Raw genomic sequence first — 14,809 nt, forward strand, 5'->3', positions numbered from 1 at the left:
AACTTGGTACTATATGATAAAAATTTTTTTATTAGAAGTCATACGAACATCCACTAACTGTACAAATATAATTGACTTGACTCAAAATTGTTCACCCCCTCTTTCTTTTTCTATTTAAGACGGCCAGATACTATTCTTCTTCTTCTTCCCCTTGCCTTTGTTTCATTTCATAGAAAGTCCTCAAATATCTTTATTAAAACCCAATCTTTCTAGCTATTTTTGTTCTTCTTTCAGTTCAAGCAAATTAAGGAGCTCGTGAATTCCTCCTCAACATTCTAAGATGTTCTCTCCTCGACTTGTTTTCGCTTCAATATTCATTGCCATTTGCCTCTCAATTTTTGCACTTGGAGCTACACCTCCGAATGGTGAAGGTAATCCAACAGTAAATGTAGAGAGAACTTGGCTCAATTCTTTTTGCTTTCATTAATCCTTTTCATTTTGTTTGAATTTTTCTTTTTTTCTAATTGGGAACTACTTAATTATGTTATATATGCATAGTGGAAGCTTTGAAAAGCATAGTGGAAACGTTGGGGAAGAGAGACTGGAACTTTGATGTTCCATGTAGTCAAGACAACAATTGGGAAGAGAAAGTAGGTAGCAGCCCCTTTTATGCTAATAATGTCACCTGTGATTGCTCCTTCTCTAATAACACTACCTGCCATGTGGTCAGCATGTAAGCATCTCTCTTTCCCTCTCTTTAAATTAATTTTTTTAACTAAAAAGTTTATCGACTTTAGACGATCTGTTCATGAATTGTTCGTATGTTCAGAAATGAACAATTTGTAATTGACGCGTTAATTATAAATTATTAGTTCAAAAAATAATTGAATAAAAGTAAATCATTTTTTTCGATAAATTAATAAACAGGTGTTGATGCAAGCAAATTTTTTTTAAGTCAATGAAACTTGATAGATATATGTATTAGAAACTTGATAGATAGTCAGTTTTATATCCAAATTAGACAAACTGAAAACAAGTTTACCAACATCTCAATAAGAGAATGTTTAAATACCTTACAAAACAAAAGAAAACAAAGAAAAATCATTTAGCACTAGAATCAAATTTAAACCACATTCAAAACGTAAAACTAGCAAAATCAAAGTCATATTAAAGCCACACCCAAAACAAAGTATAAACTAAACACAAACTTACCATATATAAAAGAAGCATACCGTTGTTGTATAAGTTCAAGGCTCATATAGGAAAAAGTTTTACTTTACTAATGTTAGTTAGTATTAAAACCTGAAATGCAAGGGTAAGCCTGTGGCAGTGATGCGAGGCCAGACAGTAATCTATGTGGAAATTTCGTAGCAGAAACAGAAGAAAAAAAGAGCAAAATGCAGTCATTATGGACCCAAAAAGTCTAGTTACCGACAACAACTCAGTGTTGACTAGAGACATTGTAGCCAAGTGGAACACTCGATTGAAATAATATCTGGACCCAACTTTTTTATGACAGCCCCAACACAACATGGAAACATGGATAATAATCCTTTTATTTTCATTATCATAACAATTAAGAATGAAATGAGATTCAATCCAAAATTTTTAATATAACGTTATGCTTGTTGGTATGTAATATACTTGAACTTCTCAATCTTTAACATAGTGCGGCATTTCCCTATGTTAATTTACGGTATAATAATAGAGCTTATCTTTTTTGTATCTAAAAATGAAAAAGAGGTATAGAGTGCTCCTTTTACAAGGACAAAATAAATTTAATACATAGAAATAATAAATGAAAAAAAACATAATATAACATATATAACCATGTTGAATAAATTAACTAATATATATATTTTTTACTACATATAAGGAAACTCAAGAGAGAGAGAAGATTCTTATTGTGGACATCATTTCTCTTAAGGAAGGGTAATAATTAATTAGGTCAAGTTTTGATTGTTGAACAAACTATATACAGTATGGACAAGGGAAAGGAAAGTAGAGGAAATGAAAGAAAGAGAAAAGAGGAGGCAAAAGAGGATAAGTAAACCCACCAGGGACATTATTAAATTAATAAAAAATTATTTTTTAGACTTGCGGGTCGAGTCTTAGTGTCATGATCTGCAGATACATCACTAGTTTAGTCCGAATGGACTGCCAAGTCAGTCCACATGTAAGGGATCATCAACTATCATCTTGGCAATCAAGCAAAGTATTATAAAGTAGTTAGAATACTTTTCAAAAATAATTTTTTTTTTATTAATTACTTGCTCATTGAGGAAGCATAGTTTTAGTACTTTATTTTTCTTGTACTTTAAGGAATTTTAGATTAGATACTTTAATATTTATTTTTACTTACGCACTAAGTTTAGGTTAAGTAAACTATTATAAATAGCACCCTTAAGAGTCATTGTAAGACAATTAAATCAAGTTTACCGAATCAAGTAATTTACTTTGTATTTAGATTTTAGATACTTTGTTTTTCTTTCATTAGAGCAATAATACTTACTTATTCTCTCAAAAAAAAATTTATAATTAGTGGATGGGAGATTCGAACCCTGCTCTTTAGGTAGGGAATCAAGCACCAACCAATAAGCCAAATGTTCAGATGTATTTATTCTCTCAAAATTCTTTTTTCATATTTATTTACTTTGTTTTTCTGTATTGTTCATTAAGAAACCTCGTTTAGGTTTTCTTAGTTTTATGAAAATAAGATTATTGCGCCGCATGAAACTTGGCTAAAGTTCTAAGCCGTGACACATGGACCGGTGATTTTAGGTCTAACTTAAAGTATTATTAAATTAATATAAATAAATATTTTTTATTTTATTTTAATTTTAAATATAAAAATATTTTTAATATTTAATGATAAATTAAATTTAAATAGGTCTAAATAGATGGGCTAGACCCAAACTTGACATTTGGAAGTGTCCATTGGGTTTGGCCTGCTCCAGCTTGCACCATGCATACCTCCAAAGGTAAAGTCTTTATAATTTGAATTAATTTCTTAAAAAAGAAAAGGAAAAAGGTAGAACAAATAGTACTTCATTGATTTTGTTTGGTTAAGGTGGTCGAAGGAAAAGAAAAAATAATTTCTTGCTTTTTTATAATTTTTACAATCATATATAGTTGAATTAGGATAATTAATTCTTCTGTACATTAAAATTTTTCGGGTGAAGAATCTTTCCCTTAAAATCCCTCCAATTTTGAGGGTTTGAGGTGATCTTTTCCCTTAGACATCAAGATGTCTACCAACCGATTCATTGGGGTTAACTTTAATAGCAAGTGAATATAGATATAAATGTAGTAAGAGAGGATTTGAATAAAATTCTTAAAATAGAATGATACATGCATCTATTATTAAGTCAAACACTGATATTATAAATATAAATGATAAGAAAAGTGAGTTTGTGATTGAAAAAAGAGAGGTTCCCACCATCCCTTGTTTAAATTAGAAGGGACCCTCCCATTACTTTCTTTTTCAATTCCATCAATTCAAAAATCTAATCTGTTTTATTGAGATAAATATCTACTTTTATGAATGGATATAATGCTTAGATGCAATCCAAACATATATATAATATTAACACAAAGGTCTTTCACTTAAAGTAATTATAATTGCAACAACAAACTAAGAAGTAAATACTCAAGAGTCTCACTTCAATCTGTACTTATCTTCAACTGGTAGAAAGTAGTATATGTTGAATAATACATAAATAACCCTATGGTTTTTGTTGGAACAGACTATTCAAATCACAAAATCTTTCAGGTACTCTCCCAACAGAACTAGCCATGCTCCCTTTCCTCAAAGAAATGTAACAACCTTTCCAAACTTGTTTCTTCCATCATTTTATACCTCAATAAATTATATACTTGTGATTCATTTTCCTTATGATTGACTTTGTTTCTTGTAATTCTTCTTGCAGTGACCTCACTCGCAACTATCTCAATGGCGCCATTCCCCCACAATGGGGATCTATGCAATTGACACACATGTATGTATGTGTGTATATATATATATATTATTTAAATACCCAATAATCTTAACTTTTCTACATTTCATATTATTTATTCTTTTTTATTTCCAATTGAATGTCCATTTTTCCTTTTTAGTCCATTCCAAAACTATGTTTACTTTGCCTTTTTGAACATCAACAACTTTAATGTTTTATGTTTTATATTAATTTTTTTTAAGTTTTTATATTCAAAAGGTATAATATTAAAAAAAATTAAATTACTTAAGAAAATTTAAATAGACTCTTTTTTTATTGCGTTTAACTAAATCTCTATATTTTTATTTTTTATCAAATCAACCTTATAACTAATAGTTGATTAATTGTTATTAATTAAAATGTTACTTGTCATTTTATATTCACGTGACGCTGACGTAAAATTGATGTGAATGGTGAAAATTGTGATATAGCCATGTTATTATGCTATGTGATCATCCATTATGACATGTCAATATGTCACGGTATTATTAAGTCAACGTCACCTAGTATAAAATGATAAAAGATATTTTAATTAAGTCAATTATTAGTTATAAAAGTTATTTGACTCAAAATAAAAATATAAAAATTTGATAAAGCATAATAAAAATATAAAAATTTATTTAAATTTTTGTAAATAGTTTTGAGGTTTTTTCAGATGTTATGCCTATTAAAAACTATAGTTTATCAATACTAAATTGACCAAAAGAAAAAGAAATTTATCCATATTATAATTTTTTGAAAAAATAATTAAATGCACTCAAAGTCAAAGTGTTTTGTTATAAATCTCTGTAATAAAAATGTATGTTATTGCAGTTCCCTTCTTGGAAATCGTTTAACAGGTTCAATCCCAGAAGAGCTAGCAAGCTTAAGCAATCTTACCAGCTTGTGAGTTGGTTTGTAGCAAGTTCTAGTATATATTTCTCATTTCATTATGACAACTTTATAGAATATTTGTTATCAATGTCTAATGAGTCTATTTTATTTTATTGAAAAAATGTGCTTAGAGTCCTTGAGCACAATAACTTTGCAGGGAATTTGCCTCCAGCGCTTGGGAATCTACCCAAAATTGAGAGAATGTGAGAGACTCTTCCTTTTTAAATTCTAGCTAAATTTCATTCACAATTGGTATTTTTATGCTTATAACATGAAGCATCCACCATTAAGGGTTGGCTTTGGCTCAAGTGGTTTGTATATACGTCTTATAACCTATTGCTATTCTCTTTTCTTTAATTAATTGGTTCATGACTCATTGTTGTTGCTGGTGTTTCAGGTTTCTTAATTCCAACAATTTTACAGGAGAACTGCCTTCTACATTTGCAAGGCTTACTGCATTGACGGACTTGTAAGCTTCTATGCTCAGATGGAATTACTATAAAATGTACTATGCTAAGTAGTTATGACTGTTTTGTTTTCTCAACAGTCGGATTGGAGACAACAACTTCACAGGAAAGATTCCTGACTTCATCCAAAATTGGGTTCAGCTTAAAACATTGTGAGAGCTTTAATATTGTGGTATAGTTTGAAGTGTCATTTTTGTCATTAGAAATATTGTTTTTTGTTTCAATCTTTTAAATAAACCCAACTTTGGTAATGACAGATATATTCAGGCAAGTGGTTTGAGTGGGCCAATTCCTTCAGCTATTGGTGCTTTGCAAAATTTAACTAAATTGTAAGCATGGATGTTAAATTTCAAAGATTTTAGTATGTAACTTGGGAATTGGGATGTTGTTGGTTTTATCACTATGTTTCTTGTTTATTAAATGTCGGCTTACAGGGTAATTAGTGACTTGAATGGAGCTGAAGGACCTCTTCCACCACTTGATAATTTCACTAAGTTGGAAATACTGTGAGTAAAACTCTGAGATATGGCAGAGATTGATAAAAATTCTGAGCTTCTTTCTTTATTTTTTTGTGGCAACTTAAATAACAAACATTTGTGATTGTATTACAGAGTTCTGAGAAGTTGCAAACTCATTGGAGACCTACCTAATTCTCTTAGGGAATTGACAGCTTTAAAGAAATTGTTAGTGTATTCTTTCCTTAATTGAAGAAAAGCTCTTTCAATTTTATTACAGCATATATCTTTCTATTTGAAGAATAATGATGTTCTTCTAGTCGTTTGTAATGTTATTATGATTTTTTGTTTTTTGGTTCATTCCACCCCTAAGATGAGTGAACCATCCGGTTCTATTCCCAGGTTCAATGTTATGTTATGTTGACATAGAGGAAGAATAGGCGTTGTAATTTAAAGAATCCAGACCTTAAAACAATTCATCTTGACCACTCATTCTGCAACACAATCATGCTGCTAGCAGCATGCAGAAAAGTCCTTGCTCATGGCTCAATTTTAATTCTTTTTTGTTCTAATATGTGTAGTTGTTCACAGACTAATATCAGTTCACCGACCTGCAGTTCGTAAATGTGCTTGCACATTTGGTGTGCATTTCAAGGACGTCAAACTGTTCATGCATGTGCAACTTAGCTAAGGACATATTTTATATTCCTTAGCAGTTCCTTTCTTTTTCTTTGTTTCTGCTTTTCAATTGTGAATTTGATGCAGTTGTTCTGAAGCTTTTTTGCATTCTGAGAAAATTTTCCAAGACAGCATTGGGTTTGGGTAACCGTTTTGTAAATTTTCTTGCAGAGATCTCAGCTTTAATAGACTCAGTGGAGTAATTCCACCCACACTTGATGTTCTTGGCAATCGCCTGAAACACTTGTAAGTAAATGATTTTGTTTTAGTGAAAATTTTCTTTATCAGACAACCAGCCATCTTCAGCCATATATCTTCTAACCCAAACTTGTCCCTCTGTCAGAGGATGGATAACTACAGTTCTACAAACTGGAGGTTTACAAGACATTAGGAAACTTTTATGACCATTGAACTTTTAAGTTACTAAAATTGACTATTCTCCCGGCCATTATATATATATCAGAACTATTCTGTTTCAATACACACAGTCTTTTCATCAAAACTAATAAATCTTCCTTTAGTGCAGAATATCTAATTGCAATAACATCATAACTCCTTCTATCAGGTATTTAACTGGAAACGTTTTTGCTGGACCAATCCCTGATTGGATATTGGAAAGACAAAAACCAGTGTAAGATTCTCTTCCAAATGTTGTATGACATTATATGCTTGATAAGTTTGATCATAACACATTTCCTATTAACCAAAAAGAAGTTTGATACTTCAATTGACAAGGTGAAACTTGTATACATAAGTAAGTTTCATTTGTATAATCCTGCTTTAGCTGTGGCTATGCCCGTTTGACTCAAAAAAAAAAAAAATGACTGAACCAAGGGAATGAGATAACAGTTCATTCTGTCTAAAACTCAATCAAAGAGAAAGTCATAGATAAATGGGATAACCGTTTAATGGATGCGCTGTACTACTTTCATGTAGGGATGTTTCATATAACAATTTCACAAGCACAAGCGATGCAAATTGTGGAAATGGGGAAATTTTGTAAGAATGTTATTTGTTTTTTCTTTTCATTCTTGTGAGTTTTGGTGTTTGAGTGGATCTTTGATAAAAACAGCTAGATTTTTCTAATATGTGCTATTGACTCTAGGAACCTATTTGCAAGCATTTCAAGGGGAAAGAACTCGTGAGTTTTAACTTACTTTTTTCTTAACACAATATCATTGAATTTTCATTATCTTTGAGTGACTGCAATTTTGCTGTTATAATGCTTGACATTTTCCTGGGGCTTTTAATCGTTTTATCAGAGGAATCGTTTCATGTTTGGGAATCACTCAATGTCAACAAAGTAAGTAAAATTATATACTTCTTAACAATGTTAGGATGTCTAATAGCTCTGTAATGCTTTGCCTATTTCAATGTCATACACTTCTTAACAATGTTAGGTTCTCATATTTCCTGTATGATGCTTTTGCTATTTTTGTTTCAAGTTTTTCTTTGAGGGGTAATGGTGGGGGTGAGGGTGGGCTTGGAAGAGGTTGAGCGAAGCAAACGATTTAAAAACTCAAAAATGTCGTTTTAAGTAAAAGGTCTTGAACTAATTCTGGCTATGGTGCTAGTATTTTAAGTAAAAGGTCATGAACTCATTCTGGCTATGGTGCTAGTGTATCTATTGGGTCTTCTTGTCGTGAATAAAATGAAACATAATTTCATGTGAAATCTGTCATAGACCTGCTATGTTTTCTGAGAGGAATTACCTAAAGCACTGTAAGGAGAAAAAGGAGGGGGATTGGTCTTATGTGGCTTTGTGATAATATGCATCAGCTTGCGTACAAACTGCATACTTGAGAATATGATCTCTCTTTTTCTTTCAAAAACCACCAATCTTTCTGCATATGCTCTAACTTTTGTTGCTATATGACCAACTGCTTGCCCCATTTGAGATTGAAAATTTGCTACTGGGATCCATTATCCGTGTAACTTGTGCTTAGCTGTCTCCTAAAAAAAGTCTGTTTTAACTTGTGTTGCGGGGGAGATTTTATAGCTAAGCACTTGGTAGATTAATTGTAAAGAAAAACTTCATGGATGTGTACGAAGAGCTACCTCTTTTTGGTAGTATTGCAGCAAAAACATGTAGGACACGTCCCTAATATGAGATAAGCTGTGCATAAAGAAACAGAACACACCTAAAACCTAGCAGTCTACCAGCAAGAACAACCAAAATTCAGAGCCGTTTCCTTTTGAAACACATGGCTCCTGCACAAAATGTTAAGAGCAGTTTCATTTTCCCTGAACTGTTGTTTTGTATACCTCAGCTTCGCACTTTCTGCATATAAACTGTGGAGGGAAACAAATACCTGTTAGTAATACCACATATGAAGGTGATTCAACAGAAGCTAGTCCTTTAAGATTTTTCAAAGGTGGAAATAATTGGGCATTTAGCAGCACTGGTTACTTTGAGGATGATGCTGAACAGCCAAACCAGCAAAACGACAAGTTAATTATTGAAAATACACAACTTTCTATGCGTGATCATGAACTGTACACGACTGCTCGACTTTCACCTATCTCTTTGACTTACTATGCATTCTGTCTGGTGAATGGAACTTACAATGTAAGCCTCCATTTTGCGGAGATACGGTTCACTGGTGGTCAAAACTTTAGCAGCTTAGGAAGGCGGATATTTGATGTTTACATTCAGGTATTTTAATATTAATCTTCTTACAAAGTTCTCATGTAGTAGAAACTTCACATTCTGCTTGAAGGAGCTTTGGCCATCCAACTCCAAAAGAATAATTGCCTTTCCTACATGTTCCTGCATAGACAGTTCAGTTAAAAGGAATGGATAATTGCAGGGCAAGCAGGAGCTGAAGGATTTCAATATTGAGGATGAAGCAGGTGGGGTTGGCAAGCCAATCATTAAAAATTTTACTGCAGATGTGAATGATAGTACTCTGGAGATCCGTTTCTACTGGGCTGGAAAAGGAACAACTTCTATTCCAGAGAAAGGAGTTTATGGTCCTCTTGTCTCAGCTATCTCTATTTTTAATCCTGGTAGGTTGCCCACTATTGCAAGATTCTTCTTGTCTATAATCGTTGCTATTGACATGGTTTATGTTCTGTACTCAGTATAGCTAGGAAATTTCATTCAGATTGTGCTATTTGTGTTCCTTAAGATTCTAGGAATTTACATGCTGTAACTTCAGAATGTGTTTATTTTTGCTTCACCTTTTTTATTCTTATTTCTTAGTTTGATTCAATGAATTCTAGTATTCAAGAAAGAATCTTGCTAAATGTACTCACTTGGATGTATTTCTAGGACATTATGGTAGCCAAATATGTGGATTCAGATGCCATTGGATTTTATTCTTTTTGTTCTTGAATAAGTTTGAGGCAGAAAAGATTTCCATTTGAGATCATCAGGATGGAATGGTTGTTTCCATAGCCTTCCATTGAGTGTTTTCCTTAATTCTACAGAAAAGTTAGGCCAGACAAGAGAATTTGACTGTTTACTATACCCCCCACTACCTGTTCTTTTCTTTTCCTTCATTTATTTATTTTATGATTTGATCACAACCTATATATTCTCCATGATTTCCAAATAATTGAGTTATGCTTTCAACTGACAGTGTCATCTCATCTTTGTAAATAACTCTTCTATAATTTTCTTCAACTAGGTTATAAACCACCACCACCACCGTCAGAAAATGGGGGTAGTAGTACTGTCATCTCTGCAGGTGTGGTGGTAGGAATTGTGGCTGGAGCAGCATTTGCCATCTTCCTGATTGGGGGTATCCTTTGGTGGAATGGCTGTTTAAGACAGAAGAGTACCTTGGAACGAGGTATTTATGGAACCGTCTTTATCTAAACTTGTAGAAAGGATATGGTACTATGACCAGGACATCACCTCCCCGTTCCCCTTTCACCATTTTGGCAAGGAGTGGTAAACATAATTGGTGTCAATTACCCCATTTAGACCTGTGTCAATTACCCCATTTAGACCTGACTCAAGACTATGGGAATACAAATATTTTAGAACCTATATTATTTGTGCTTCTCATTTAGCTTAGCTTCTTCCACAGATCTAAAAGGTCTAGAGTTGCACACCAGTTCCTTTGCCTTAAGGCAAATTAAAGCTGCCACAAACAACTTTGATGCTGCTAATAAGATTGGAGAAGGTGGTTTCGGTCCTGTTTACAAGGTATCATGGGCAAACACAATCTTTCTTCTGATGCATGTGTGATCACCATTCTTATTGCGGCATTTCCTCCAGGTACTTTATTGTTGATTGAACATGTAATTTTTTTCAAACGCAGGGCACTCTGGCAGATGGCACAGCAATTGCTGTTAAGCAGCTATCTGCTAGATCAAAGCAAGGAAATCGTGAGTTTGTGACTGAGATTGGAATGATTTCAGCTCTACAACATCCTAATCTGGTGAAGCTGCATGGATGTTGCATCGAAGGAAATCAATTGATGCTTATATACGAGTACTTGGAAAACAACAGCCTTGCTCGTGCATTGTTTGGTAGATATTGTCCCATTATTTGCTTTTACTCCCTTTGGTATTAATGATATTCAATGATATGCTCACACACACACACGCACACGCACACGCACACGCAACAGCCAAGCACATGCTAATGCTTGTAATTAATAATCTATGAAGAGACGTATGTTTATCATATCTGAGCTTCTCTTTTTTTGGTTATTAAAAGGCCCAGAAGAATTTCAGTTGAAATTAGACTGGAGAACAAGGCGGAAGATCTGCATTGGTATAGCAAGAGGTTTAGCTTATCTCCATGAAGAATCAAGGTTGAAGATTGTCCATAGAGACATTAAGGCCACCAATGTGTTGCTTGATAAGAATCTAAACCCCAAAATATCTGACTTTGGTCTGGCCAAGCTTGATGAAGAGGATAACACCCACATAAGCACCCGAATTGCCGGAACTATGTAAGTATATCTGTTTAGATTGATTGTCAATGTGTTCCTTTACTTCATTTATATGCATTTTCCTTTTTCTCAAATGCCAATGTATGATAGAATATTTCCTAAAGGATATATCTACTGGCACAGGGACAGAGAAATTTGCCTATCTACATTTTCACTTTCACTTGAAGAAACATTTGGCAGTATAGAAATTTCTAGGTTAGGTGCTCTCTAGTGCAACTTGACACAGTGATTTGGTCTTTGGCACAAAGGATCAAAGATAAATGTTATGCTAATAGCAATCTATAGAAGTGACTGACGCAAAAAAAGCTTTATTTAATTAAGCTTCTTCACTTTGCAGGGGCTACATGGCACCTGAATATGCATTGCGTGGTCATTTAACTGATAAAGCAGATGTATATAGTTTTGGGATCGTGGCCCTTGAAATTGTTAGTGGCAGGTGCAACACTCAAAACCGGTTAAAGCAAGAATCTTTCTATATCCTTGATTGGGTAAGTAAGCTCTAATTCTCTCTTCCATTGTTTATTAATGTTGTTATGTTGTCTTACCAAAATTAAATGAGAGAGGTCTGTTAAATGACTAATCTCACAACTATCATGCTTGTACAACAAAGATTGAGTTATTGAAATGCAATACTACTTTGATCTTTAAATGAGGGAATGCGTACTCTTCCAGGGTTGCAGTTTTCTGGATATGTGCATGTTTCATTTTTATTATCTCAAGTGGAGCTTATGTCTTTGTCAGTTTTAAGTGTAATATTTCTAAAATGAAAATTAATGTAGCGATTAATTTTGTGTTTCTAGGCTCAAATTTTGAAGGAGAAAGGGAGCTTGTTGGATTTAGTCGATCCAAGGATAGGCTCTAATTGCAACATTGAAGAGGTGATGGTAATGATCAATGTGGCTCTCCTATGCACTAATCAAACTGCTGCATCAAGGCCTTCCATGTCTTCTGTGGTGAGCATGCTTGAAGGAAGGGATGCAGTTCCGGAGTTCGTTGCAGATTCAAGTATTTCTACTGATGAGTTTATCACTGCAATGAAGTTGTATCAGCAAATTGAAGAAAATGAAACAGATAACAGTCGGACAATGAGTGGCCCGCTAGCAAATGTGCCATCAACTTCTTCTACTTCTGCTGCTGATCTCTATCCAATCAGTTTGACTTCCAGTTATTGGCAGAACAGAGATTCAACAAATTAAAAAAAAAAAAAGTGTCATGATTAGCTATCAGAATACCTTAAAGGAAAGGTACAACGAATATTATTCTTGTGTGAAGTGATTAAGTTGAATGTGCATTTGCAAAGATTAGCTAGTGTGAAGTGATAATTTTATATATATCAACAGATCGAAAATACTTAAAAACAATTTGTTATTGATGGAAGCTGTTTGTCCTTTCAGACAATAATCCAAATCTATGATTCCTTGTCCTCATTTTGTTTCAAATATCAGAAAGGGTAGTGAGATAACAGGCCAACAGTATCCGCTGAGCAAAAAAAAGGAAAAAAGGCCAACTGTATATGCAGGATGAGGATTGTTATAAGCTATAGCATATAGTTGGCAGGAGGTGTCAGCCACTTCTAGAGATTATGGTTGTTGCTTTTTGGATACTTAGCATTCTTGTTTTTAACTTCTTGATGCAATATTTTAAGAATTCCATAGCAGTTTTTACCATGGCAGTAGCGATTCAACAGTGATGGTAAAGGCAATATGCAAAAACGGACAAGTGTAACATCTAGTGCAAAGCACTGTTATAAACAGTACTTTTGATTCTGTCTGAGAAATTTCAGGAAGTTTCAACCCTGCTAGAACTTGGAGAAACCAGGTAAAAGTGGATTAGTGCAGAGTAGCAAAAATTTTGGCCTTTGCATTTCTTTGTTTTGTGTAAGAAATTGAGAGACAAGGACATTAAACCATCTATATGCGTTCCATTGCCCCTCTCTTCATGAACACAATAGAAGGAAACATTTCTAGGCACTTGAGTTACTTTTATCCCAGACAGTAAGTACTTACAGAGCTTATCCATTTGTTTGCTAGGCTGAACCCAAATGGTTAATTCCACTTCTAGAATTAGAATAAGGGTCTGCTCACTCCATTCATATTACTTGTCATACGCATGTCAACTTCAGATACAACTCATTCTATTAAGAAACTTGAATAATCCTGCTCAGCAGCAGCATTCAGATAAATTGTTGTCAGTTAGGCATTCATCTATCTCTCCATTTCAAGAAATCCTTGTCAATGAGCCTTCATGGATTTGTTCTTGGCATGGAAACCATACAAAAGAGGCTACAGAGGGGGTTCATTACCGCTGTTCAACAATGGACGTTCCCCCTAAATCAAATCTCTACTTTATTGTATTTCTTTTCAAGTAAACAAGGAAACAAGAAAAGATGAATCAGTAGAGTGAAAGCAACAAAAGTTTATAACCAATCATGGTGTCACAACACAAACAAGTTTTGTCTGTCTGCAAAAAGTCTTGGAGAAACCCAATTGCAAAAGGAAAACAAAAGCATCAAAAAATTTGTTCTAGAAAACAAAGCCCAATTGCACATAGTCTCTGTTTTTTTATTCCCTTTTTTGTTAGGTTATCAGCTAGGATTTCTTGCATCACAAAAAATCATCTTGGTCCCAAGTCTGTTAACTGGCAGTTTTCCAAGTTGGGTTATGGAATCCTATACCTTGATGCTAAGTGTCAGCTTCTTAGCTTGGCTTTAGGCAGTTGCAAACATCCAATCGTTGAGTGTCAGGATTTAGGAGTGATGATCCAACCATGCACAGCGAAGTCTAGAAAACTGAGGTGAACTTTGCCACTTCCAATTACGTGCACAAAACGAAACATACACATCTTAAATGAGAGAAGGCAGCATATGGGAGCTTGGACCTTAGTTCAATCCTATATAGTAATAACTATGTACTATTAATGATTTCTTTTCAGATTATTTCTTTTCTTTTTTTTTCTAAGAAAAATAGAGAGATGACAAATCTAAAGATGCACCACATGGATTGTCTATATATGATGATGGTAATAAATACCTAACACTAAATAAATTATTACCTTCATTTCATAAATATTGTCTTAATTTGGTTGTTTTACTCAAAATTCAAATATTTGATTAAATTATATTTTAACAAATATGTTCAAAAACTATCTATTCATAGTCTTGAAAGAGTAGTTTTCTTTTAAATTTTAATTAATAATAATTGACATATAAAAAGTGATTAAACTCGAAAAAGTTTGATCAAAAAATAAACTCAAATACTAATTATGAAATGGAGGGAGTAGAATATTAGCACATTAAAATAAATTTATAATTTTGATTAAAATATTTCTTGTTAAGTTACAAGTAATGATTCTAGGTTTGAACATGTAGAGTCATTAATTTTAGTCAAATGAAACCATTAAAATCCTTATTATCAAATTTTTTTTAAAAAAAATCCATTAAAATCCCAATAATATAAACCTATTGTAAGTGTAAATAAGTGTTTTCTCTATTT

General features: G+C 33.2%; 1 protein-coding gene across 1 annotated transcript; it reads left to right on the forward strand.

The window, feature by feature from the left end:
• The first annotated feature begins 133 nt into the window (after positions 1–133).
• On the forward strand, positions 134–12,745 carry LOC18594362 (putative leucine-rich repeat receptor-like serine/threonine-protein kinase At3g14840). The gene is made up of 24 exons (XM_018124845.2): positions 134–371; positions 499–673; positions 3,687–3,758; positions 3,870–3,938; positions 4,749–4,820; positions 4,940–5,011; positions 5,206–5,277; positions 5,356–5,427; positions 5,533–5,604; positions 5,710–5,781; positions 5,887–5,958; positions 6,580–6,654; positions 6,974–7,039; positions 7,345–7,407; positions 7,514–7,549; positions 7,671–7,711; positions 8,679–9,064; positions 9,219–9,417; positions 10,041–10,205; positions 10,446–10,564; positions 10,680–10,890; positions 11,081–11,318; positions 11,656–11,806; positions 12,119–12,745. Exons 1-24 carry the CDS (start codon positions 281–283, stop codon positions 12,512–12,514), a joined length of 3,057 nt encoding a protein of 1,018 aa, XP_017980334.2. The 5' UTR covers positions 134–280; the 3' UTR covers positions 12,515–12,745.
• The last annotated feature ends 2,064 nt before the right edge of the window (positions 12,746–14,809 follow it).

This window comes from Theobroma cacao, chromosome 7 (assembly GCF_053813885.1).
Source record: "Theobroma cacao isolate CCN51 chromosome 7, ASM5381388v1, whole genome shotgun sequence".
Taxonomy (NCBI): Eukaryota; Viridiplantae; Streptophyta; class Magnoliopsida; order Malvales; family Malvaceae; genus Theobroma; species Theobroma cacao.

Excerpts from the sequence above, each read along its gene's own strand:
- LOC18594362 (XM_018124845.2), top strand. The coding sequence starts at position 281 with ATGTTCTCTCCTCGACTTGTTTTCGCTTCAATATTCATTGCCATTTGC. Across the intron at positions 3,759-3,869 it reads CTCCCTTTCCTCAAAGAAAT|TGACCTCACTCGCAACTATC; the intron begins GTAACAACCTTT and ends TTCTTCTTGCAG. Across the intron at positions 4,821-4,939 it reads TTAAGCAATCTTACCAGCTT|AGTCCTTGAGCACAATAACT; the intron begins GTGAGTTGGTTT and ends AAATGTGCTTAG.